Below are 27,626 nucleotides of genomic sequence, written 5' to 3'. Positions count from 1 at the left end.
AGAAGTGGGGTGAATATGGGAATAATAAGACACCCCCTCTTGCCCCCTTTCCCTTCCAGTAATGGACCAGTTGTCTCCCTCCCCACCACGGCAGCTTAAACAGAAAGGCAGTTACACACATAAACCCACCACTCTGATGAAGTAGGATTCAGGAAGAAGTTTAATGTTCACCAGGAACCTCGCACATCTTGCAGGTCTTGTGCTCCAAATCAAATTTCCAGATCCCGCAGGAGGCTCATTTCGGAAAAGAGTGGTTGTTGAAATGAGCCCTGGGCAGAGCTGGCACCACTCAGATGCGCTTTTTGGTCCAAGATTTATTTTTGAAAATGTTTATATTGCATTACAATAAATTAAAACATTTAGCTCAAGAAGGTGAAAACAGCAGGTGCAGCAAGGAATGACTTTGTTCTTGAAAGAACAGCAGTTACAGGCAGAAGAGCTACACCGATGCAGTCCTGAACTGGAGAAGAAAAACGTGGTACGTGGTAGGCACAGTTGTGCGTCTGGCGTGTTGAAACAAAAGGTGCAACCAGGACCCTGCTGTTTGTGGCCAAATGGCTGTCCCTGTGGCAACAGCTAGAGCATAGCAAAAGTGTTTTCCAAGGATGGGGGGAGGCGGCAAGAAATCAGCTGCGTTGCTTTAATCGAACAATTCTTGCAAAGGAAAAGCTGAGTCCACCCTGTCTCCCCTCCCTTCAGCACATGGACTTATTGTACATTGAGACATAATTTCTCTACCCCACCCCTATGTAGCACCAGAGGAGCTTAGCAGGCCATGAGCTCCCCATTTGACCTGGAAATGTCTCCAGGGAAATCTTTGGATGGACCATAGCTGCAACAGACGGAGATCTCCATTCACTGCGAGGCTGCTATGCCGAGGTCTCTCTACTGGTGGATACTTTCTTTAATTTGGACACGCCATCAAACAGACCTGTGTTAGTTATCCTACAAAGAGAGAGAAAACAAACCATTACATTTTCTCCTCCTCCTCCTCCTCTGCCAGCCCCTGTCTGATGCTTTCGTTTACAGGGTAGGGGTTAGTACGCATGCTTTGGCAAAGAACCTGGCGAGATAAATCCTCTACCCTTTAGTTTCTTAATTTTTTTTTTTGGGGGGGGGGTCCTAAGATAAATGACATGGATTCAGTCAGGGGAGGATGGAAAAGACCTGCTCTCAATTCTGGGCTTTCAAAGTTTGAACTACTTGATTAATATTGGGGCCTCTCGGAGCATTTATGAACACTCGATTTCACTCTAATATGAGCTTTGCTGGAGAGGAGCAGTGCTTGATTTTGTTTTCAGTGGAAGATGTCCCTGAAGAAGGAAATGAAACGGGGCTCTGTAGGGCAACAGACCCTCTTACTAGATGGATGTTGGTGGCTTCTCAGATAAGTTTAAATTGATTGGATTTCACATGGAGATGGGTCTGTAAAACAGCCAAATTGTCTTCTAGGGTGTCTTTATATTTGCCTATACAGGGCAATGGAGCTTTCCAGCCGGGCATGCAAAATGCCACCTTTCTTAGGTGGCAAGCACAAGATCTACAATATCTTTTTCACCTGTTTTCGGAGGAGGGGAGCCTGGTCACATTTGCCAAGCTGCAACGGACTTTTGACCTACAGGCTAATGATCTCTTCGCCTATTACCAGATCCGTCACTATGTTCAGTCCCTCCCAGTGGCTGCCCTTACTGAAGTCTGCAGGGAAGTGCTTTCGGAACTCTTCAGCCTTTCAGCCCAACAGAGGATTCCTCTACGATTTCATATTGTGGGGATCCGGGATTGCCAACCAAGTACGAATCTGGATATATTAGTGACAGTGTGGGCTGAGGACTTGCATTGCCAGTTGACTGCTCAACAGTTACAACGGGTCCTGAAGAACATTCAGAAGGTGTCACCCAATATTACTCACTGGGAGATGCAATTGAAAATTGTTCTTAGACTTTACATTCCACCGGAACGTGCAGCCCGGATGGGGATTACTGCGTCACATTCTTGCCCGAAATGCAATCAGGCTCACGCATCTTTGAGTCACATGTTTTGGGCCTGCCCCGCAATCCAACAGTTTTGGAGACATCTGGACCTATATACCACATCGCTTTGGGGACGGCGATGGCTTCCGCAACCGAGGGCGTTATTTGGATTTTATAATATAGCCTCGCCCAAACCCAGGGAAATGTCAGCATTTATCTCCAGAGCCCTTTTGATGGGAAAAAAAGCCATCCTATCCAACTGGCTCTCCCGTGATCCCCCGTCATATGCACAATGGAGATCCCTAATGATAGTGCACGCAACTCTGGAGAGACGCATGGTGGGAGACTTGACTCTTGGCCCGGGTCGCAAATTTTGTCAGGTGTGGGAGCACTTCTGGCAGGACCTCACACCGCGTGCTCGCGGTAGACTTTTGAATCTTTAAGATTTTATTCCCACTCTCAGCTGTTGGACTGGCCATGGATTCTTGGGGAGGGGAACTGATTATGTTGTTGAAAATAATAATAATAATAATAATTTTATTTCTTATATACCGCTGTACCGTGAAGTTCTAAGCGGTTTACAATGGTACTACTGTTTGTATTTGCTTCTTACTGCTGGAATAATAAAAATCATTTAAACATAAATTGATTGGATTTCTTGCTTTTTGAAATTCAGGAATGATGTGATTTTGCACCTGACACTTTGGGTACTTTTTTATTATTATTTTCAATCTTTGCACATTAGAATTTTTAATACATTCAATTGGTTTTTTAAGCTAGTGGATGGCTTTAAATAATGTTTTTGGGTAACCTTGCATGCACTCTTGGGTGCTGTATGCCTGATATGCCCTGGTGAACTTTGGACTTTCTGCCAACAAGTTCCCATGAACTTAGAGCCATCCCTCTAGAGATTCCTGGTGTATCTAACCAATATTAACTTTGAAAGCCCACAGATAGTTCCCAGAATTGAGAGCAGGTCTTTTCCTTCCAGTTTACATGTTGTGACTCCTCTCGTGTAGAGTAGGCGCTTTCTTATTTTGGATTATCTGATCTGATCTTACAGACCCAGTTATATATATTTTTTTCTTTTACAAATTTCCCTAGTATAATCCTCCCCGTTGTTGGTCTAATTATATAACTGTTGCTATTATTAAAGTTGTTTTCTTATATATTGCTTAAGACATAAAGGGCAGGTTTGGTTTACTGAGTTTGGAACATAATTTGGGGTCACTGTCGCGAGTCTGTCTTTTTATTCTGCTTAATAATGTGGCTTTTTATTTTCTATATTGCATTTCATCGCTTGCTATGTTTTATGTCATTTTGATGGTTACATCTGTTTTAGTTTTGCACTTCAGATTGGGCTCTTCTAGCGCATTTAAACTCAGATTTTCAAACCGGTGTCACCATCCAAACGGCATTTTTGACCAAGATTTGAGGCGCATGCTGGTGCTAGGCTGTCGAACGCTAACGGAGGGATGGCCAACGCCGTCCTTCCTTACTCCGGCTATGTCATCGATAGCTTATAGTAGGGCTGCCCAAGTCTGGTCCTCGAGATCTACTGGCAGGCCAGGTTTTCTGGATATCCGCAATGAATATGCATGAGAGAGATTTGCCTGCACTGCCTTCTTGGTATGCAAATCTCTCTCATGCATGTTCATTGCGGATATTACATTACATTAGTGATTTCTATTCTGCCATTATCTTGCGGTTCAAGGCGGATTACATAAGATTTACCAGGAGGTTACAAGAATTATAACTTTACATGAGAATTGTCATAGGTTACAAGGATTGTAGCTCCAGAAAACCTGGACTTGGGCAGCCCTGGCTTATAGTGTATGTCTTATCCTTATTTGAAGTCCTTACTCCCAACTATTGTATCACTTACTTATATTATGTATGTAAACTTGTGACCCGTTCTGGGCTCTTTTGGGAGGACGGGCTAAAAAACTGAATGAATGAATAAGTGGACGTTGGACGGCCTAAAGCGCCTATATCGATGCGAATCATGTGAAAATAGGCGCCAGAAATGTAGGCCTGGAAAACCCTAGCATCTATCTTTCACGTTAGCACAATACCGAAACCAGTGCCAATGCTCTACTGATGCAGGCCTTAATGAATACATATGAAGAATGAATTAATTCACTATCTCTATAATGAAACAAGAACCCTAGCTCACACTTCATCCATCTGTATGTCATCTTCCTCATCCTGGGGCAGCTGGAGATAAGGGTTATTGCAAGCTGGCCGGAACTTATATCCCGTGAGAATGAAGAAAATAAACGTGGATACTTCAACCAGCAGCTGAAACACAAAAGAGAAGTCCTTAAGTTTCACAGATTGCCACACAACAACGGTCCTTAAATCTGTCTCTAACTCGTAAACACAGGAGGTGCCAAGCATGTTTCTAAATGAAAGGAAAGCCATGTGATCTTTTGTTCCCCTCCCCAAAGCCTCTACCCAGAATATCCAGGAATAAACCCAACTAGGCTTCCTTATTTCATAAAAGTGGTGGTGGTTTCTTTAGGTCTCAGCAGTAGTTGTCTCTGATGGGAACCCCGTAGAAAATAGAGGGGTAAAGTTCATTTTGTGGCCATAGTCGTGCCTAGACCCAGCTCACCCCCACTCCTAGGACATACTGTGGGAGAAGGAGAAACTCTGCGCTGTCAGGAATCTTTGTAGGAACTGGTGTTGGCTTTAGATACTAACACAAAGGTACCATTTTTTTTAAGTTTCATGGACCAACATAACTGAAGCAGATTTTCAGCTATGAACAGCCATCAGTAGCTTAAATTTTTTTTTCTATATAGCCAAAAGAATTTTTATTTCCAAAAATGTTTTTTTAATATTACACAAAATCATCAATATTATAGAAGCAGTACAGATTAGGTGAAAATTGCCAACCACCAACACGATTGATGCCCCGCATCAGACACCTCAAACTAATTCAATCCCTCTCCATAGTGCAAAATCTGATATAACACATCATGCTTACTGCGCTTCACTAACGTCATGTCCAGACAGATATCCTGAGGGGGGGGGAGGGGTTGTCATTTATTTAAATCATTTATAACCTGTTCTATTTAAGCAATTCACATAATAACATACGCAATCAGAACAAAAAATTTAATATGAGGATGAAAAACAACCAAAAGAATAAGTAAAACACTTGAGTCAACAGATCTGCTTTCAAACATTTCTGAACATGCCAAACATATGCCACAGTGCCTAAGTCCTGTGGTTAAGAATTCCACAAAAGAGGATCGGCAACCTAATTATCCCACGCACCTGATACCTCTTTCCACTGAACTAGAGGTCTGCACGGGAACAGGGATCCCCCCCTAGGTCAACAGGACTCCCACGGGGATCCCTCCCAGGCCCATGGGACTCCCACAGGGATGGAACTGGGGTTCCTATCTTCCTCACGGGGACGGGTGGGGAAGGAGGGATTCCTCATGGGGATGGGTGGGATTTCTGTCCCCGCGCAACTTGCTAAACCTCCAGTGGTGCCTCAGTACTGTGTTTTCGATTGCCAGGGGCTGGCAGATTCCCTGGAGTCCTGCAGAGCTTGCTTATACCTCACTATTGAAAATGTGATAGTGAAACAGCACCCCCTGCTGGCAGGACAGTAGATGGAGCACTCCCGCTCAGCTTAGAGCAGTGGTCTCAAACTCAAACCCTTTGCAGGGCCACATTTTTGATTTGTAGGTACTTGGAGGGCCGCAGAAAAAATAGTTAATGTCTTATTAAAGAAATGACAATTTTGCATGAGGTAAAACTCTTTATAGTTTATAAATCTACTCCCCCCCCCCGAAGGCCTGCAAGTTCCCCCCTTCTTTGCAGCATCCTCCAGCTTCCCCCTGGCCTCCCGGTTTTAGTTTCAGCTAATTACCGCAGCCTGCAGAGAGGATTGCTGGTTCTGTAGCATTCCTTGCAGGCTGCCAATGGCCTCCGTTCCCTCTGCCGCGGTCCTGCCCCTCCTCTGACATCAGGGGCAGGATCGCGGCAGAGGGAACGTGATGCTGAGGACGACAGCACCAGCAATCCTCTCTGCAGGCTGCGGTAATTACCTGAAGGTATGAGCGGGAGGCCATGGGGGAAGCCAGATGACGCTGCAACGAGCGGGCAGCACTAGTACAGACAGCACTACTACAGACTGCGGGCCGCAAATAGTACCTGGCGGGCCGCAAGTTTGAGACACTGGCTTAGAGAGAACAGTGGAAGTACAGCCAACATCAATTTAACTGCAGACCTCAAAATTTATTTATTTTAAAAAATTTTATACCTTTTAAAACTAAACTGTGTACATGAATTATAAGCGAACATAATAAAACAGCTCTAAAAATAGCAGCAAAAGCTTAAATAAAAAGATCCTGAGAAATGGCGTGATGATGAAAATGATGGCTATTGATAGCCGAATGTCATACGAGACCTATAAGGGTCTGGTGCTGGAGGTGTTATTTGATCCCAACCATTGGATTTTTTTTTGATTGACTTATAAAGCAGGTATTGCTTTTGACTTTCCACCTATTTATAAAACTTCCTGCAGTACAAATCCCGTCTGTCCCCACTGACCCTCCCTCATACTGGGGGAATCGGGCTCACCTGATGCAGCCACTGCCACTGGAAAGGGACTATGACTTTCAGGAGGATGGCAATGATTCTGGTGAAGTAGATGTAACACACCACCTGAATACAGCAGAGACACAGGAAGAGTTAGGCCCAAAGAAGCCACTGAACCGAGAGCCTCAATGCTCAGACGGGACATGAAACATAGCGCCCAAGACCTAAACAGAAGAGCAAATTCCTTACTGTGTTCACGTTGGATTCATTTAGAAAACTCGGCTTGTACAATCAAGAGCAATGAATAAAATCTAGCACTTACCATGACGTAATAATATCGGAAAAGCTTCAGCTTTGCCAAGTTGATAGTCGCTGAAAAGGAAGACAGAAGATCAGCCGAGGCAATGGGAGATGGGAGATGCATTTTAATGACGTCTTTTATGCAGTGTACTCACATTTACCATCCGTATTGGAGGTTTCCTGAAGGTGGCGAATGGACCTGCAGGAAAGAAAGCATCGCTTCATTTCAGACTCTTCTAGAAGCCAGTTATCCACTTTTTAAAAGCACAGTGTTGCGATGATAAAGTCCTTTTTTGCAGCTCCTTCCCTACGAATCAGGGTCCACAGGATAAAGCAGAGACCAAGATTCAAAACGCATTGAGCTCAGGGCTGAAAGTGGCTGGTGCTTAACTGGATCATCTGCTCGGTAACAAAATCCATTTAACCAGTAGCCATGCTGGGGCTTAGATATTATAAAGGAGTGGATTAACCCGGCTGCCACACCACTTCACTAAAGGAAAGCAGAAACCCTGTGTATCGGAGGCTGGAAAGCTGAACCCCCTTGGGAGGGGCCAAGAGCCATCTCATAGATACTCAAGGGCTAGAAAGGTAGGACTTCCACCCAGCAGGTGAGGCTCCAAGCATTGGGGCTTTAGAACCAGGAGCCCGAGTGATGCTCTGAACAGCGAGAGGGAGATGATGCCACAGATAGAAGTCAAGGTGTGTTTTCTAAACGAAACTTGCAGAGAAGGGCTGAAGAATAACGAGGCAACCTTCATAGTTTATTTAAGTTTTGATTAAACGCTTATCCAAAAGTACAAAGTATTTAAAAATAGCTGGGAGACGAACATTTTTAAATTATTAAACATACATGAACTAAACAAAAGAGGGAAGAACTACAATTTTATAAAAAGAAAATACAATAGGAAAAGGGAAAAACTCCCAGAGTGGCAAAATCCCAGTGCCCCAAGAAAAGCCAGTAAACCGTTGGGTTATTAAGATAAGTGCACGTTAAATATTTAAGGAAACTTGCTTAGTTTTTCACATTTTCCATGAGGAGTTCTCCTGATCTGCGATTTTACCTCTGATTGCTCTGGAAATGGAGCAGCAAAACTGCTAAAAAGGGCAGGAGCGCTTCTGAGCTCATTTTAAGCACCTAGTTGGTCTTGAATTGATTCCATGCTTCCCTATTTTCATGTGTATAAACGGGCTCTTGTGACCGGCGTAGGATTGTGGGCGAATTCACAATATACATGTTCTAATATACATATATTGTGTGTAATCCGAGAACAGACCTTCACAAGGCAGATGCAATTTCTACTGCTTCTGAAAAAAACAAAACCCATGATTGGAATTGCCGTACTGGGACAGACCGAAGGTCCATCAAGCCCAGTATCCCATTTCCAACAGTGGCCAACCCAGGTCCCAAGTGGTAAATCAGATTTTATGCTGCTTATCCTGGGACTAAACAGTGGATTTCCCCAAATCCATCTTAAGAATGGCATATGGACTTCCCTTTTAGGAAATAATCCAAACCTTTTTTAAAACCCTGCTAAGCTAACGGATTTCACCACATTCTCAGGCAATGAATTCCAGAGTTTAATTATACATTGTGTGAAGAAAAATTTTCTCTGGTTTGTTTAGCAGCTTCATCACATGCCTCCTAGTCCTAGTATTTTGGGAAAGAGTGAACAAGCGATTCACATCTACCTTCTGCACTCCACTCATTATTTGATAGACCTCTCTCATATCATCCCTGAGCCGTCTCTTCTCCAAGATTCTTTACATTGTGTATCAGAGAGAGAATTTCCATTCTACTAGGGGGTCACTGAAGGAATTTACTTTATGAAAGTGCACACACTTCTATGTTGCTTTGATAAAATAAGGAATCCTTTCCCAATATTGACGTAAGCATATTTAAACATGTGTTATCAGCCAAACAGCTCCATTAGGAAGATAAAGAGTCCAGTTGTACTCATATAAACACCATAAACATCTGCCCCCTGCTGGTGAAAAGCAGAAGTTGCTCTCAAGCTCAGCTCCCGTGAATACATATTTCCCTGTGACTCAAGAGTTGTTGCACTTACCAAATAACAGGAAACAAAATGCTTCCACAGCAGATAAGATCCACCAGGAACAAAATTTGCATCCAGAGAGCGTAGTCACTGGAGCCCTCTTCGGAGGACTCGAGGATAATGTATGCAACATTGGCCAAAATCTACAACACAGAAGAGAGAGCACAGCAGCAAAATGAAATTGTTTACACCCTGCATTGCTTAAGCCCACGTGTAAGCACGCACACACAATGAATCCCTCCCTCAGCTCATGTGCGTAGTGCGTACACACACAAGCACACGTGCTATCCCTCCCTTAGTCCCTCTCTTCCTTTACCTGCAGTGGGAGAACAATCATGAAAATCTTTTTCTCTTTGTCTGACAAAATATATTTGATGAATGCCCATCCTGATCCGATCAGCAGTATCGTGATAAACAGAAGAGCGCCTTTCAATCTGTGAGCAACAAAACCTTGTGTGTTGATCTCCATATTCCTCCTATACATCCTGAGCAAAGTTCTTGAAATATTTCCTCACCCACTGTCAATATTCCAGCACCATTCTCTACTGCACCACCTGCTGGGAGAGCCTAAGATTGCAGGAGCTGTAAGATCTCCCTCCTGCTTCGTTCCCTAGGATAAGCTGGGACTGCAGGTGCTATGAGCTTTCCAAACAGTTATACTGCTGTACCATTCTCTACTGCAATAAAACGGCTCTTCCTGATCTTCTGCACTTCACATAGTCTCGGAGATCAATTGATTATACTCACATGTGGGTGATGTAATACATCACAGCTAGGCTTTCAATCGGTTGTCCCTTGGTATTAATCACATAATAGTTGACCTAAAGAGAGAACAAAATTCTGCTATTTCTTTTAGTTCGGTCAATGGAAAAGACAGCAGATGCCCACAAGGCAAGGGGTGCCTAATCCCCAGAGCAGAGTGGATCTCCCTTCTTATGAGAGACATTTTCTTCCGCTGTGTACACGGAGAGAGAAGAGATAGGTAGAAGTAAATCCAATTCGCTGTGGATAGAGGAAATCTCACCGCATTTCTGAGGTGAGTGTAGCTCTGCCCAGCCTGGCCTGAAAAGGAGGGGAAGGGGGGGGGTTCACATTGTCTTCCCCAGCTGGATTAGGGAAAGGGGACAAAAATTGAAGAACGTTACTCACACTGTGAAAGAGAAGTGCAAAGCTTTTGGTGAAAGTGAGAGCAGCCATTAGCCAGTGAATCTTGAAGACACAGTGCCTGGAAAGGGAAAAGACAAAATGAGACAGACCCTGTTGTATACCATATATTTTCAATGTTGCTTGCTTAGTATGTAATAAGCGATTTATCAAATTTAAATAAACTTGAAACTTGAATTTCTAATGCTAAAGCGCTTATCACACACACTTTTTAATTCTCTGTTTAAGATCAGTTCCATCTCCCCCTACTCCACAGTCCCTTGCAGGTGACATCAGTCAGTTTCTGAGCGATTCACATGCCCCATCCCCCTCCTCCCCTTATTATCCAAGCTGTTCACCACCATCACCTGGACTTCCTTTCATCTCTTCAATTGCACAGAAACTGCCCTTGCTAAAGTCTCTAATGACCTTCAATGGCCTCATCCATCTCGATCTGTCTGCTGCCTTTGATACCGTTCATCACCACCTGCTCCTCGATATGCTATCCTTGCTGGGATTTTCTGGGTTCTGTTCTCTCCTGGTTTTCATCCTAGCTCTTCCATTGCACTTTCATCCTCCACTGCTAACCTGCTGTCAATTGGTGTACCCCAAGGCTCTATCCTGGGACCTCTCCTTTACTTCCTAGGTACACTGAGTTCCTCCCATGGTTTTCAGGATCATCTCTATGCTGATGACTCCCAGATCTCTCTTTAGGAACCAAGGCCCAAGTCTCAGCCTGCCTGTCCAACATTGCCGCCTGGATGATCTAAGACTGAATATGGTTAAGACTGAGCTCCTTATCTTCCCATCTCAACCCACTTCCCCTGTTTTCTCTCTCTGTCTCATCAGCTTGTAACCTTAGGGTCATCTTTGACTCCTGTCTCTCCTTCTCCGCTCAGATCCAATAAACTGCTAAAGCCTGTCACTTCTTCCTCTATAATATTACCAAAATCTGACCTCTACCAAAACTCTTAGCCACACGCATTTGGTCTTGAAGAATTGGATGTACAATGTTTGCATCTATGAGGCAAACATGGTTTTTCCTGTTGCATAGAGCATTCTGGACCCCTGTTCGTTTACAAAAATTGGATTGCTCTAAGTCTAATAGATGTTGGCATTGTCATATTGAAATTGGAACTTTGGATCATTTATTATTTCATTGTCCACTTGTTAAGGCCTTTTGGTACTCAATTTGAGACCAAGTTAATCTTATGATGGAAAACCATGTCGCGTTATCCTATGATACGGTTTTGTTTGGAATGTGTATGAGGAGTAAGAGTCAAATATCTGCTGCTAATAATAAGCTTTTAATGATACTTACAGGTGTGGCTATACAACAGATCATGTATAATTGGAAAAATTATACTAGATTGGGAACTCTGTATGCTATATGTACCAAATGGAAAGATTAATTGCAGTACAAAAGGGGTGCTTTAATAAGTTCAAGGATGTGTGGAGGCCATTAATTAGTTATCATAATGATTAATAAATTTTGTTGCTTTTCCTTATAGGATATTAGTGAAAGAAAGGGGGGAGGGGAGGGTTATGGAATTATATGATCAGTAATGATGGGATATATATATATAATTAATGAATTGTATGATTATTTGTTGATGGAGGGAGGGATGGGTGGTGGGAGGGAGGGATTAAAGTACTTAAAATAACTTTGCTTAAGATTGTCAAGTGAGTTATGTGAATTAGTTGTATTAATATTGTACTCTTGTTGAAAGATTTGAAAATGAATAAAGATTTATATAAAAAACAAAAAAACCCTTAGCCACACTCTCATCACCTCTCGCTTAGATTATTGCAACTTGCTTCTCTCAGGTCTTCCGCTCAACCAACTTAAATTTAATGAGGGCCGCCATATTTGCATTACCCCTCTCCTCAAGTCACTTCACTGGCTCCCCATCAATTTCTGAATACTGTTCAAACTCTCCTTACTTATCTCCCCCTATCCACCTCCCTTGCCGTCTCTGGAAGTATTCAAATCCAAGCTAAAAGACCACTTTTTCAAGGCTGCATTCACCTCCTAACTCCCACTCACCATATAATTACCTATGTCCATCCTATCATTCTCTCTGCACGAAACTCCCCACCCCATATATGTCCTGTCTGTCTGTCCAATTAGATTGGAAGCTCTTCTGAACAGGGACAGTCTATTGCATGTTGATTGTCCAGCGCTGTGTATGCTTTTCAGTGCTATAGAAATGATAAATCATATTAGTTCATACCAAAGCACAATCAACTAAATGAAATTGATGGCAGGTCTGAGATAGCAGCCATTTATAAGAATACACAGCACTTTATGAATGCAATGATGTTATATGTATATTGTGAAATTTTAAATAAATAGTGTTTAATAAATATCTGATTTATTTATTGTCATGTAATGATTGCCAGAAAGATTTTTGTTGTTCGTATTGAAAGCATGACTTGCTCCTTCCTGTGCTCATGATCTTTCTTTCCTGGACATTCTGGCTTTCACTTATGGTGTTACCTCCACCAGGTAAGGCTTAAAGCTCTTCCTCCCGTCCTCTGTGTCCTTCTGATATTGCCCCAACCACTGTCCTTTGCAGATGTTTTTTTCAAAGTTCACAGACAAAAACATCTCCTTCACATCCTTATTACTGACTGGCCTTTGGATATCGTCTGCCTTACTGAGACCTAATTGGCTAATTGGACCAAATATGTCCCCCGACTACCTAATATGCTCAATCTACTCTTTTTGGACATCACGGCTTTCAGGCCATCGATTCATCCTTTCTACACTATGCTCAGACTTCACCTCTTTTCACCAGTCTTCAGCTTATCCTGATCAAGAAAAGATTCTTTTTTTTTTTTTTAATTCTTTATTCATTTTAAACTCTTACAACAAGTGATTTATACATAATAAAACAATCATTCAGATTACACTTGTGATTACATTCAAAAATTCTTAAATAATATAATATCTTCCCCTTTTCTCCAAAATTCTTCTAATTTTTTTTTATACTCACCACCCCACCCTCACCCATCCCCTTCCCTTAACTCTACCAGGTGCTAAGATGTCTGATCATTAGAATAATTAGTCAATCAAGAAAAGATTCTACGGCATCACTCCCTTGCTTCTTAGTGAATATCAGTTAACCATCTCACACCAATCCCAAGGTTGGCTCATTGGATTTTCCATAGACGATAAAAAATTTTTTTGATAGTGCATCATTTAGATTATTGGTGCAATCATCCATTTTATCCATTCTGGATTATTGTAATATAATATATGTGGAATCTCACAAAAAGCTTCAAAAGATTTGCCTGATTTTTGGGTTGAAAAAATATGACCATATTACTCCATTTTATCGACAGTTGCATTGGTTGCCGTTCGAGGCAAGGGTATTATTCAAGTTTGGCTGTATCTGTTTTAAAGTGTTGTTTGGTATGGCGCCTATTTATCTGTCTTCATGCTTTGAATGATACAAACCTAATTGGACTACTCGAGGGCAATATTTAGTTGTCCTCCCGACTATTAAGTCGTGTCGCTACAAGAGATTTTTTGATAAATTGCTCTGTTTTCAGGCAGGTAAAATGAATACATGGTTAAGTACAATTATTTTTCAGGCACACTCATATATGTCTTTTAGGAAACTACTAAAAACTGATTTATTTGACAAATTTATAAACATGTTTTAGTATTTTGATAGGTAAAAGTACATTAATTTTACAGCTTGCACATTTTATAGGATTTTAATGTATTTTAGCAAATTGCATTTCATTGATTGTATAACTTTTAATGTATGTGAACCGCCTAGAACTATGTGGTAGGGCGGTATATAAAAATACAATTATTATTATTATTATCCATGACTCCTCTGTAGTGCTCTCATTCCATACGCTCCATCCCACACTCGGAGTTGAGCTCAACAGTCTCCCTGTGGCCCCTTCCTTTTAATTTTAATGATTTTTATCAGAAAAATATAGCTCACAATAATCTCAATACAAATTATAAATTACATTGACATAATTAGCCTCTCCAACCTATTGATAACAACCCCAGACTACAAGATGTTCAGAAAGGAAATAAAAACTATACTCTTCAAGAAATCCCTGAATAAGGCTTAATACCACGAATACTGTCATTCTTACCATCCTCTCTCTAACACCTGATCCTACTTAACCCTCTCTTGGAACTGATCTCTGATCTAACTTTGTAACTCTCCTTCCATAACTCTTTTTGTAATCCGCTTTGAACCGAAAGGTAATGGCGGAATAGAAATCTGTAATGTAATGTAATTTAAGATAATACATCTTATCATTTAAAATCATTTCCCCCCCCCCCTCCTGGTATCTCATTCCATTAGGATAGTTTGATGAAGTAAATAATTTAGATCTTTCAGAAATCTTTTTCCAATTCAATCTGTTTTTCCCATATATCTGTAAACTTTGCCCACTGATTTGGCCCCTTCCTAATGTGTAATTAAATTCTAAAAACACCCTTTGGATCCAAGTTTTCCTGGACAACAGACTCCAGCCTTGAAACAAAAACCGAGAGCTTATGACTTGTAGAAGACGTTCTTCCTTCCTGCCATTCTCCTAACCATCCTTCCCCCTCTTATAACCCTGACCCTAATCAGGGTAACCTAGGCCTCCTGCTCTCTCCTGTACTTTTCACTACATTGTTTTAAATTGTAAACTGCCTAGATATGAATTGACTGGTGGTACATCAAATAAGGTGAACCCGAACCTTGAACATTTCCTCTTCTTTCTCTCACATAATATACATTTGTGGTCGTCAATCCTATTTCACACGGCTTTGCCATCCTTTATGAGCTAAGCCTCCAAGGACAGAAACTGCACATGAGCAGTCACTAACATCACAACCTGTGTGTCGATACCATTTTCCAAAATGACAGATAATCGAGTCTGAACACCCCATGATCTTTCCCCTAGTTGGAATGCATAACTGTGGGTCTTTCTTTTCCTTTTACAGAAGACCAACTCAAAAGGGTTACAGGGCACTGTCCAAGGCAAATCCCCTGCTCTGAACCCCTCAGTAACACCACCTGGTCCTTGCATTTCCTACAGAAAAGTTGAGAATCTGTACAAGCCCACAGAAGTCAGGGGGAAGGAGGAAGCAGAACATTTGAACATAGATTGTTAAAGACTTTTACTTGTGTTTCAGAAGAATGATAAGCCAGACTATGGCTGCGATGAAGAAACATCCAGAGGTGAGCAGGTAGAGTTTGATAAGAGGGAGCTCAGCTGCAGAAAGGTAACCTTCTGGGTTCTTCTCTACAATCCCAACCTATAGAAAAGAGAGAGGGTTCATGAGAGTCCTGTGGGCGGGGGAGGTGCATGGGCAGCGCTCGTTATGCAATTAACATACCATGAGTTATACACCTTCCTGCTGCACTTGGGCAAGGATAAGCGAGCACAGCTAGATTTTAAGCATGTCAATACCTTGTTTTGTTGGAATCATAGGAAGGATTGCATTTGTTTACAAAAAGGCCCCCTACAAGGCACTGAGCTACAGAACTGTCCTAATGGATATGTGAATTTTCAGCAGCACGGAGGGGGGGTGGGATTCTGTAGATGCTTAGCTTTATGTATGAACAACATGTGTAAATGTCGGTATTTTAGTTAATCACCTGTATATAATGCCACTTTTATAAATAACTGATCAGCATAACAGTATCTGCGTTGTTTGTGGGGTGAAGGGAGGAGTTGGATTGTGGGGGAATATATAACTAAGTAGTGTAATATTTCTCTGTGTGCATCGAACATCGCTATACAGATAGCAGGACCGAATTTACAGTCCGTTCTCATTATATACGGTAGTACAGATCTGAAAATGTTCACAAATTGCCTCACAATGAAACGCTATGTCTATGAGAATATAGGATCCAACACTACAATGAGTCCTATTGGGAAAATAGGGTTAGGTTCCTGTTGAAGTATAGGCAGTCCCCATTTTACGAACATCTGACTTACGAATGGAGGTCCTGTTCTACCTTCGGTGTCACATCGCGTCCTCTCCCTCCTGAGTCCAAAGACGCCCCTCTTCCTCCCTCCCTTCTGTACCCCAAGTTCGTGCCTCCCTCCGGTGGGCGTTTACCTTCTGGCCAGCTCCCTCCTCCTTCCAGCCACGGGCAGTGGCTCCTACACACATCCTACAGTTGAGCTGGAAGACTTCAGGCTCAGCTGCAGGATGTGCGTAGGAGCCGCTGCCTGCGGCTTTGTGCAGAGAAATGACTGCGGCAGGAAGGAGGAGGGAGCCAGCCAGAAGATAAACACCCGCCGCAGGTAGGCACGTACGTGAGATACAGAATGGAGGAATGGAGAGAGGGGGGCGTATTGGGACGCAGGAGGGAGGGAGCACAAACTTTGGGCATATGATGGAAGGAAGGAAGGAGGGAGGTGGCATGAACTTGGGACACAGAATGAAGGGAAGGAGGGAGGGGAGCATGAGCCATAAGATGGAAGAATGGAGGGAGTGAGGGAAAGAGATGCTGAGGTGAGGGAGGGAATAGGAAGGGAGAATTGGGTTTCTGAGAGAGGGAAAGAGAGATGGTGCACATGGAGAGATGAAGAAAGAGGAGAATTGTTGGGCGTGGTGGGAGAGGAGTGAGGTACAGATGCATGGGGAAGAGATGAGAGGGAATAATGTTGGATGTGGTGGTGGAGAGGGAACTGTGGGATGGATGGAAATGGATGCAAATAGGGCCTCAAGGAGGAGGAGAAGGTGCGAAGAATACTAGGATCTGAGTTGCATACAAATTCAACTTAAGAACGGGGACTGCTTGTACCTGTAGATGTCTGTAATTCACTTTCTGAATGCTGGAGGGGGGCTATATCTGGAAGCAAACACCAGACCACAAATTGAAAATGAAAGTAAGGAAAGCTGGTTTTGTTAAGCAGGTCCACAAAAATGCGAACACAGTGGCGTGAATGAGGAATATTGGTCACAATGGATGCAACTGCAGATACATGAAATAGCGCATTGGGAACACACAAATAACAAGAATGGACTGTATACAGCTGGTATTAACTTTAAAAAACCACTCACTGACAGTAGGGTTTAACCTGAGCAACTTATAAAATTCCATAAACGCAGAAGGAATCCCTGCCCCCTCTCCCCCCCCCCCCCCACCAGCATTAAGCGATTTGCCAAGGTCACAAATAAGGCCAAAGTACAAGCAGGATTTGAATTTAGGTCTCAAGGCCTAGAGGCCATAGTAATGTCATCCATGAGGAACTCACAACGAGGTCGTACAGATGGCGCTGGCTCCCTTTCAAGTTGTAACAGTTGTGGAAATTCATGTTGTACAGACCTTCGTCTTTTGAGCCGATCATGATGTGGAACTGTACAAGAAGACAGGAAGAGGCAGAGTTTCAGATAGTCAGAAGGAAAGAGGAAGCGTAGGTTTACGACGCAGTGTGAACTTACACTGAACATGTAGGTGTCGTTGACAACTTGCAGGGTCAGCGGCTCGATTTTGCGCACTGCATCCAGAGTGGGACTTGGTTTTGAGAGCTGTAAGACCCCAGTGCAATCACAATCAGGTTTCACATCAGGACATGATTTCCCCTCTTATCCCAAATACACTCCTCCTAGCCACCCTTTGAACTCAGCTCCCAGAGGGCAAAGGCTTTCTTACCGATGCAGCGTCTTTTGCTTCTCTAGTTCTCAAATTCTTGCCCACGTTTGGCTTTGGAATTGTTCCCTTTGTCTCTGTACCAGAAAGATCCATGAAATATTTTATTTAGAAAGTGAAGGAAGCGTGGAGTCAGGTTTCAGGTTTATTTAAAAATTTGACATACCGCCTTATTAAAATTCAAAGCGGTTTTACATAATATAAAAACAAAATATAAAACATTCAACATATAACCAATAACTGGAAGAATTATAATAACCTAAATTATACATTTTGGTGGAATACAATTTGTCATATATTCAAAATGGAAAGAGCAATAGCAATACAAAGAGGGACATATATTAAATTTATAAAAATATGGGGGCCATTGACAAAATATTGCAATGAATAAACAATAGAATTTTTCTTCTTCTTTTCTTCTTTTTAATAATTTTTTAGTGAGACACATAGAGGGGAGGTAGTGAAAATAATTTATATATAATATGATATAATATGATATATAATATGTAATATATGATTGAAAAGTAATAGAAGGGTGGGGGGAGGGAGAGGGAGAAAAAATATATTTAGAACATGATGTATTAGATATAAAAGTGATATTGTATATTCATCAATTGTATTTTAATAGTTTGTTCACTTTATGAAAAATTTGAAAATAAAAATATTGGGAAAAAAAAAAAAAACCCCAAAAAAAACAAAATATAAAAAAGAGCGTACATTAAAAACAAATTACAAATAATGCTACAAACAATCAAACGCACTGACAAACATTAATTTATCGATACAGGATGGAAAAGGGCAGAAATACAATTTGTATAAAGAGAAAGAGGGGGAGAAGGACCAAAACAAAAGGAAAGGGAACAATAAAATAAATAGTCTAGTATTTTGTAAAATAGGCTAAAATGATTCAAAAATGGCAAGGAACAGATTTCCAGTCCTCCCAGAATCCCACACACATTACACCCAACGCATGCATTACACACTGGCCCATGGTTTCACATACCACCTTCTTGACTCTTGACTGGGGGCTTCCCATAACTTTGTGATTTTTGGTCCAGTTTGTCCTGCTGTAGGTTAGAAAACACCTCGGAAGAAATTTGTAACGTCTCCAGGCCACCAACCTGCCAGATCTTGACCCTGTGAAGCAAATGTCTTTATTATTCATCAGCAAGTGGGAAAACTGCAGCTACATCCTGCTAAGCTGATACCCTTCGTTCCTCCCTCTCATTTTGCTAGAAGACCACTTCATTGCCTGAGGGCACAGGCATGAAAAGAAACTTATAAGAGAGCCGAGATAATCAAAAGAGGACCAGTGGGAGTCTTCAATTGGAACTTAGACTCCCATTTCATACAAAGGTTATCACATCTAATGCAGTCGGGAGGCCTCTTATTACTTCCTTGCTGCCTTCACATATTCCAGGACTGTTACAGGTCACAGATCAACTTCTAACACACTATTTTCTCCTCCCAACTGACTTCAGGCTGGTCCTGGCAGCCATGTCAGTACTCACATTTTCTGTTTGACATCAATGATGAGGGTCACCGAGTCGGTCTGATTTCTGTCCAATACACATTTATTGGTTTCCGGACCCTGCTGAAATGGAAACAGTTCAGAGAAAAAAAAGGTTCCGGGATTACCCAATATTCACAAGAAGGTCTCCCTTCTTACACAGGGTGTCCTACCATGCATCTTGGAATAGAGGCAAAGTGTGGAGCTGGGTTTCTGCCAGGTATTGTGACCTGGAAACAGGAAACTGGGTTAGATGGACCATTGGTCTGACCCAAGAGGTTGAGAATCATTTGTGGATTTGTCTGGTCAGGGGTTATCATGTATACTGCTCATTCTGTCTCAGGGGGACCAGTGGCTGAAAATACTCGCTCACGGGGACCTGGGTCCTACACAGACCCAGGCAGGGAAAGAATATGGGTGAAGAGAGAAGGCTTTGTATCACAGTGGTATAAAAACAAAGCTGTAGGAAACGTGTAAGTGTAGAGAACTCACCATGGAAGAGAGAATCTCGCCAGTCTTCGATCTGGACAACCTGAACCCAATCTAGTAAAAGAGACGCATTGGTTTATTTCTCAACTTACAGCCTCAGACCTTAGCAAACTACAGAGTGAAGAAACACATGGATGAAGCAGAGGACACAGCACAGGAATGCCTGCAGATACTTAGCAAATTTTAATTCGATTTAATTTTGGATTGTACAAAGCAGATTAAAATGCAGATTAATAGTAACAATTTCAAATCATTATTTCACATGGCAGAAACTGAGATTGAAAAGACTCTGCATTTCTGTAGTTGGGCAACTCAGAATTATGTTTTTGGCTATTTGTTCAGCAATAGCTCCAGGTGAATTACACATTCAGGTTCATTAGGTGTTTCCCCATCCCTGGAGAGCTTACAATCTGAGTTTGTACCTGTGGCAAAAGAGGGTTAAGAGACTTGCCCAAGACCACAAAGAATAAATCTACTAACTGGCCTCCCGCAGTGTCGCCTCTCTCTTTTGCAACCTGTGCAAAACTCTGCTGCACGACTCATCTTCTACCAACTTCGCTACGCTCATGTCACCCCTCTCCTTAAGTCACTTCACTGGCTACCTATCTACCATCACATACAGTTCAAGCTCCTATTGCTAACCTACAAGTGTGTTCATTCTGCTGCCCCTCAATATCTCTTCTCATACATCTCCCAGAGAACTCCGTTCCTCAGATAAGCTACTCTTAGCTGTACCCTTCTCCACTGCCAATTTCAGACTTTGTTCCTTTCATCTAGCTGCCCCCTATGCCTGGAATAAATTACCTGAGTTTGTCCACCAAGCCCCTTCCCCTACCTTGTTTAAAAGAAGACTGAAAACCCACCTTTTGAATATAGCCTTCAATCCATAAGCCTACTCCCCACTAATCTCCAACCCAGCCAGCAGATTAACCGTTCCCCTTAACTGTATCCATGACATCCTGTTTAGATTGTAAGCTCTTTCGAGCAGGGACTGTTTTCTTACTATTTGTGACTCTGTAATAGTAGTAAATCATTTCCCCAATTGACCAACATGACGTTCGCCTGAAGGTTGAATCTACAAAGGAGGAGGGCGGAAGAGACAATTTGGGTTAATTGAAAATGTGTTAGAAATCTTGTCTAACACACTCTCAATTCCCTCCCCGAAGCATCAGCGCAGTAGTGGCACTGAGCTGCAAAGCCCTCCCTCAAGTCCCTTAGTGGCAGAAGCAGGTGGTATCCTGAACTCCAAAACCCCTCCCTTACCCGAACACAACCTTTCAGCAGGAAGCAGCCTCAAAACAGGCTGCTTGTGGCCAGCCTCAGAAGGGCCCACCCTTTCCTCTGATGCATCGGAACTGATACGTCAGAGGAAAGGCCCTGCTGGGACTGGCCGCAAGCAGCCTGGTTTGAGGTTGCTTCCTGCTTCTGCCGCTAAGAGACTGGAATGAGGGAGAGGGATTTGCGGCTCAGGATACTGCCATGCTGGTGCTTCAGGTCGGGAGGGAGCTAGGGTTTGCGGCTCAGGACAGCTGCTGGTGCTTCGGGAGTCATCTTGTTTTTTCACCGGCAATTTTTTTGCTGGTTGGTTGAGATTGCCAGTTAACTGAGATTTGACTATATTATGATATATTTTGACTCTGGACTGTACTGGGCAATTTTTTGATTGGGAAAATGGACTATTGTTGTATCTAAAGAGAATGAGTCAGTGGGTACAAGTGTCCTGCCCTCCACTTACCGGATGCTCTTCTGGTTTGGAGCTGCCTGAGTCCCGCTGGTGCAGACTGACCTCAACGTCCAGGGTTCCATTGGTGTAAAATCCAAAACTGGTTACATGAACATGTGCACGTGTCTCGCTCTGAAAATAAACACCTTGGAACAATTAGTGCCCCCCCTCAAATGGCATCTTGGGGGATCCTGTCCCCCTCACTGCCAATGCCCTGCCATAGCTTACCTATCGCACATTCCAGTCCAATGGTTCAGTGTAGTTTATAGTAAGATACAAGGTTCAAAATGATATAACAGGTTGAAGGAAAGGCTATAGAGATTACGGCTGGGAGAAGAGACAGCTGAGGGGAGATAGATAGGATTGAAGTTGCAAAATTCTGAGTGGTGTAGAATGGCTAAAAGTGATTCAGGTTTTGTTTTTTTTAATATTTAAGTATTTTTATTGATTTCAATATTATATCAAGTAAACTTGTACAGAAAGCAATTTTAACCACAACATATTACAATCATATAAATCCATACTTAAAAGTGTTAAGCAGATTACAAAAGAAACTATTATGGTAAAATTAGCTCAAGTCCTCATTGGATCCAATAATTAATTGTGAGAAAACATGAAGAAAACAATCAAAGAAGTAATGCTATTCGTATAAATCTATTTTCTTTAGAGCTTAACCTTGAGTTTTTTCTTTGTCCAGACGGGACATCGCCAGAAAATTAGTCAAATGTTGAGGTTGAAAGAATACATATTTAATTGAATGGTAACGGACAATGCACTTACAAGGATGTCTCAAATAAAATGTAGCCCCTAATGAGATGACCCCCCCCCCCCCCCCCGGTTTCAAAAGAAGGAAATCGTGATTCAGTTTTTTACTCTTTCAAAAATTACAAAGACTGGGATAAATGTGATGATGTTACCTTTAAAACATATAGGAGGAAATATCTTTCACTCAAAGAATCGTTAGGCTCTGGAACTTGTTGCTGGAGGATGTGTTAATGGCAGTTAGTATAGTTGGGTTTAAAAGGAGTGGATAGGTTCCTGGAGGAAAAGTCCATAGGCTGTTATTGAGACAAATATGGGGGAAGCCTTCTGTTGCACTTTTGATTTTAACTTGTAAAGTAATGTGTATATACTCAAATATAAACTGAGATTTTGGGGCCAAAACATGGCCCAGAAATGGGGGTCTCGGCTTATATTAGGGTCAGCCGAAAGCCTGAAGTTATAATACTGTTGTACAGGTCCATGGTGAAACCTCATCTGGAGTACTGTGTTCAGTATTGGAGGCCACATTATCAAAAGGATGTGAAGAGAATGGAATCGGTTCAACGAATGGCCACTAAGATGGTCTCAGGACTCAAGGATTTCCCATATGAAGAACGGCTAAGCAGGCTGCAGTTATATTCTCTAGAGGAACCCAGAGAGAGGGGAGACATGATAGAGACGTTCAAATATCTTACAGGCTGTGCTGAGGTGGAGGAAGATAACTTTTTCCTTACAGGTCCCACGGCAACAAGAGGGCATCCGCTCAAACTCAAGGGTGGGAGACTTCATGGCGACATCAGGAAGTACTTCTTTACCGAAAGGGTGGTTGATCGTTGGAATGGTCTTTTACGTCAGGTAGTCGAAGCCAGCAACGTGCTCGACTTCAAGAGACGATGGGATAAACATGTGGGCTCACTCCCGGGAAATGCTTAGGGGAGGGTTCTTTTAAGGGGAGGGTTCTTTTAATGGGCAGACTTGTTGGGCCGTTGGCCCTTTTCTGCCGTCATACTCTATGTATCTAAGTATTGTCCTCCCGCCCCTCCCTTCCCAGACTTGTTGCAGGCCTCTGCTGGGCCTGCCAAATGGACTAGTGGAGTAGGCTGAGACAGGAGGGATCCCTCCCATCTCCTGTCCCAGCTGACAATGCCAATTTTTTTTTACCCCCTCCCGCCTACCTTTTTAAATCCCTGGTGATCCAGCAGTGTACTGGGCGTAAGTGAGCTTTCCTCGCTCTTGCCCGGCGCTGAACCACTCGCTGAATGGCTGTCCCAAGTTTTCATGGGACTTGTGAGAACTCATGGCAGCCATTCATTGAGCGGCTCAGCGCAGGACAGGAGCGAGGAAAGCTCGCTCATGCCTGGTACACTGCAGAGTCATGAGAATTTGAGGCAGCCATTTAGGGAGGGGCTCAGTGTGGGGCAGGAGTACAGAAAGTTTGCTCCTGCCCGGTACACTGCTGTACCAGCAGGGATTCAAAAAGATACGTGTGTGGGTTGGGGGGGGTAAAAAAAATTGACAAGTCGGCTGGGATAGGAAACGAGAGGGATCCCTCCTGTTCTGGGTCACCGGGTATTATGGCAGGCTCAATGGAGGCCTGCAGGACATCAGGAGAGAGGGGGGACAGGGTATAGGGCAGGGAGGGGGCTGCAGAGTAGGGCACAGATCCTGGCAGAGCACATTAATATCAACCCACCCCTCACCCATGGTCTTATATTCGAATCAACCTTTTTCCCCTACAGTTATGGGCTGAAGAATCTTAAACAATGTTTAATAGTAATCTTAACTCCTTTTAATTGGCAATTTGCTCCATTGATTTGGACACTAGAGAATGACACAGTGACTGTTACCCGCGGCTAGCAATGCTCACGGGTAATCCACTGAAATGGGGAGGAGAAAAAATGGTTGCCGCGGGTATAGGGACAAAGCCATTCACCGCCCTGTGGAGCGGTGAATGGACTTGTCCCCACAGTTAAATATTTTGCATCCGGCCTCGCATCACCCCTCACGATTGCGCAGTCCAGCAGCCCCCACCCTCCCTCTCGCCGCAGTCTGGGCATCTCCTTCCCTCCCTTCCCCTCACTTTCACTGGCGATTTTCATTGTATCTCCGAGTGGCACAAGCATTTTCACAAGTTGCACGCGGCTGCCTGAAACATCTTTTCTGACCCAACAGGAAACAGTAAGTTGCGTCAGAGGAGAAGTTTCAGAACAGCCACATGCGACTTGAGAAAAAGCTCGGACCACTCAGAGACAAAACAATAAAAATCATGAGGGGAAGGAGGGAGGGAGATGCCTGGACCGCGGTGATCAGGAGGGAGCTGCTGGAACTCACAAAGGGCACTGAAGAGAAGGGGAGGGAAGAGAGAGGGGAACACGTTGGAAGGAAGTGGGGGTAGGAGAGAGAGGGGAGAAGATGCTGAAGGAAAGTGGGGAGGGGAGATAGTGGAACCGATGCTGAAAGAAAGTGGGGAGGAAAGAGGAGAGAATCGTGAGAATTTGTGGGAGCCAGTCAAAGAAGCCACTGAGTGCCAACAGGAGCACCAAAGCGCGTTCCCGCTCATTGCTGCTCAGCGGCAGAAGAAACTAGCCGTGACTGACCGGGTTAGCAGCGGGACAGGAGCCGGAAAGCTCGCTCTTATCCACTGTACCTCTGGACCAGAGGAGGTAGGATAACGGGGCAGAGTCCAGAGCGAGCGAGGGAAGGGGGCTGGGTGCAGAGTCTTACAGGGGAGGGAAGGAAGGGGGCTGGGTGCAGAGCATGCCAGGGGAGGGAGGAAAGGGGAAAGGGTGCAGAGCCCGGCATGGATAGGCTGGGGGTAGGGGGTTTACCTTCGATGTATTCATTGCTCTTAATTTGTAGTTCTCCCCATTTTCCTATCGTTTCTAGTTGGTCATGTATTATTTTGTATTTATTTGTTTCTGTCTCCCTTTTTTAATTATAAATTGTGAAATGCTTAGAAGTTTTGATTTGCGTTTTATCAAAATTTTAATAAACTTGGGAAGGCAGGGAGGACAGATGCTCAGGGGTTTGGGAAAGACAGATACTGCACGTACTTAATTCTTATGTTCTTACTGGGAGAGGGTTGGGAAGGTCAAATGCATGGGCTGGGGGGGTTAGGAAAGAAGGAAAAGAAGAGGCTGCACAGGTGGAGTAGAGGAAAGGGAGAGAAAAAAATGGTAGGGGAGGGAAAAAGAACGGAGAATTGTTGGACATAGGTGCGTGGCGAGAGGGAAAGAGATGATGAATATGGGGAAAGGAAGAAAGAGGGAGAATTGTTGGGAAACAACTGTTTCCCGCTGGCAGTCTGTCCCGCTAGTGGAGCACTTTAGAATCCCTATACATCAGGTCTCCTGAAGCAGACTATGAAATGGGGCCGCGGTAGGACCCCTAAACTATCTAAGATAAGTGAAATTTACTTTTATCTGTTGGTCAGTTTGAAACCAGTTTTTTAGAACAAACTTTTCTCTAAGATACCAGTCTTTTGAAATAAATACAGCTTTAGATTGAGCACACCATCTATTTGCAATGACTGGATAACAAACTCTTACAGGAGGGTGGACAAGCCCCCCCCATGAGTTCTACACCTCTGAGCATACGGAAGCACATCAATCTTTGATTTGTTTTCATATTTAGCTTTGAATAGGAGAAATGTTGTATATTCTATTTATAGGTATACTTTGGTATACTGTTTATTATCTCCTTTGGTTTATTTATGTTACCCTGATTTGTTCACTGTTGATTCAAAGATGGAGAGAAAACCAGCAAATGGATAAGGTGGTCCTGGATACACAGTTAAGAGCACAGACAGAAGGAAGTGCAGCCAGAGACTGGGAAAGATGGTTTGAAACCCCAACTCACCAGGCAACAAAGGTAGGGGAAATTATTTTATTTTCAACTTAGTGATTGAATTGTGTCAGTTTTGAGAAATTACATCTACTATCTATATTTTGCACTCTTCAGGAAGAAATGCATTTGTTTCTATTTCTCTGGGGGTTGTACTGCATGCAGAGTCTTGCATCTTAGGGTTTTGTTTGTATATATTAGTACTTTGGTTTCTGATCCTGTATTTGCATAGGGGTTATCTGTGTTCTGCATGTGTGACCAAGGCCAGGTATTCTGGTAGAAATGAATGTTGAAAAACATACAGTGTGCTTTGTGTAGTTTAATTCAAGTTTATTAGGATTTTATATACCGCCTAGCAAGGTTATCTAAGCGGTTTTTACAATCAAGTACTCAAGCATTTTCCCTATCTGTCCCGATGGGCTCACAATCTATCTAATGTATAGTGAATAAGATTATATTATGTAAATATGAAACATGAATGGAAAAAATGGTATTATTAGTACAATTACGGGGCGGGGTCTGGGGAGGAGCTTGCGCCCCCCCCCCAAAAAAAAAAACAACAAACAAACAAACAAAAAAAAGCATTCCGCTGCCTATGCTATGAGATATGGACAGGGTTACCAGATTTTCCAGTAGGAAAACTTGGCCCATGGGTATTCCCCCTGGACTCATCCATGTCCTGCCCCTTGCCTCACCCCCTTAACCTGTTCATGTGTCGGGACGACGTCCGCTCACCTGACGTTGGAAATTTTTTAAAACCCAAAGTACCGGGTTTTGAAAAGCCTTCTGGACTCCTGGCATGTCCTCAAAAGGAGGAACTACGGACGCCTGGCAACCCTAGCTATGGAGCTCTATTTGATTTATTATGCTTTTTGAGTGTTAACTTACATGTTCGTTTTGGACCAAGGTGTGGAAAAGGGCGCTCTCTACCTCGATCTGATCAAATGATCAGTTTTAGGTCTCCTCCTCCCTTTTGGCTATTCAGGGTTTACAGATCCCTCTCTTTGAACTGTCAATAGCAGCCAAGCCAGGATTTCCCCAAGGCCTATGCATGAGATCTATTTGCATGCAAATTGATCTCACGCATACTCATCGGGGAAATCTTAAAATCCCACATTCTTTCATCGTTGCTCTCATTTTGCATTTAATAACGCTGCACCAAGGGACGTCTTTGCTTTCCATTGGCCTTTAAAAGCCCGAGGACTGCATTTCACGCGTTTCTGCACCGCCCTGTGAGCCACGTGCCACACCGCAGTCACAGCGCACGCGCACGCGGCAGTCTGGGCGGAGCTGTACGCACGCTAGCGGCCAGACGTGACCCCAGCGTCGACCGCTTTCGGGTTGGCTAGTTGTGGTCACGTGACGCCACGCCAGCCAAGGCGGAAGTAAGGGTGCGAGAGGACCACCGAGCCAATGCGAGGTCGCGCGTCCTTACCGTCAGCTGCAATCTGTGAATCCGCGCCACGGCGCCTTCGAGGCAGAGCAAAAGCAGGCAGGGAGCGAGGACGCGGCAGCGCGCCCCTTTCCGTTCTGCCATCGCGGTACGTCACCACAGCAACTGGCCGGAAGTGCTGCGCGTGGACCTCTCGGCCAATGAGACGAGGAACTCGGAGCCGTCTTGCGCCGCGCCCATCAGAC

General features: G+C 43.4%; 1 protein-coding gene across 1 annotated transcript; it reads right to left on the bottom strand.

Annotated features, from left to right (window-relative positions):
- Positions 1-123: 123 nt before the first annotated feature.
- GPR108 (G protein-coupled receptor 108) lies at positions 124-27,560 on the bottom strand. Its single transcript, XM_033924875.1, has 18 exons — positions 27,424-27,560; positions 21,396-21,515; positions 19,664-19,714; positions 19,173-19,255; positions 18,665-18,798; positions 17,665-17,738; positions 17,454-17,540; positions 17,267-17,368; positions 15,178-15,311; positions 10,034-10,109; positions 9,632-9,705; positions 9,201-9,318; positions 8,897-9,027; positions 6,986-7,029; positions 6,853-6,902; positions 6,573-6,656; positions 4,147-4,271; positions 124-945 (listed from the first exon to the last, which is right to left on the bottom strand). Exons 1-18 carry the CDS (start codon positions 27,523-27,525, stop codon positions 870-872), a joined length of 1,665 nt encoding a protein of 554 aa, XP_033780766.1. The 5' UTR covers positions 27,526-27,560; the 3' UTR covers positions 124-869.
- Between the last annotated feature and the right edge of the window lie 66 nt (positions 27,561-27,626).

This window comes from Geotrypetes seraphini, chromosome 16, assembly GCF_902459505.1.
Source record: "Geotrypetes seraphini chromosome 16, aGeoSer1.1, whole genome shotgun sequence".
Taxonomy (NCBI): Eukaryota; Metazoa; Chordata; class Amphibia; order Gymnophiona; family Dermophiidae; genus Geotrypetes; species Geotrypetes seraphini.
Note: the sequence above shows the minus strand (reverse complement) of the source record. Positions and strands in the feature narration are given on the sequence as shown.

Coding starts and splice junctions, on each gene's coding strand:
- GPR108 (XM_033924875.1), bottom strand. CDS start 27,525: ATGGCAGAACGGAAAGGGGCGCGCTGCCGCGTCCTCGCTCCCTGCCTG. Junction 21,516..27,423: donor TTCACAGATTGCAGCTGACG/GTAAGGACGCGC, acceptor GTTTATTTTCAG/AGCGAGACACGTGCACATGT. Junction 17,541..17,664: donor AAGCAAAAGACGCTGCATCG/GTAAGAAAGCCT, acceptor GGGGTCTTACAG/CTCTCAAAACCAAGTCCCAC.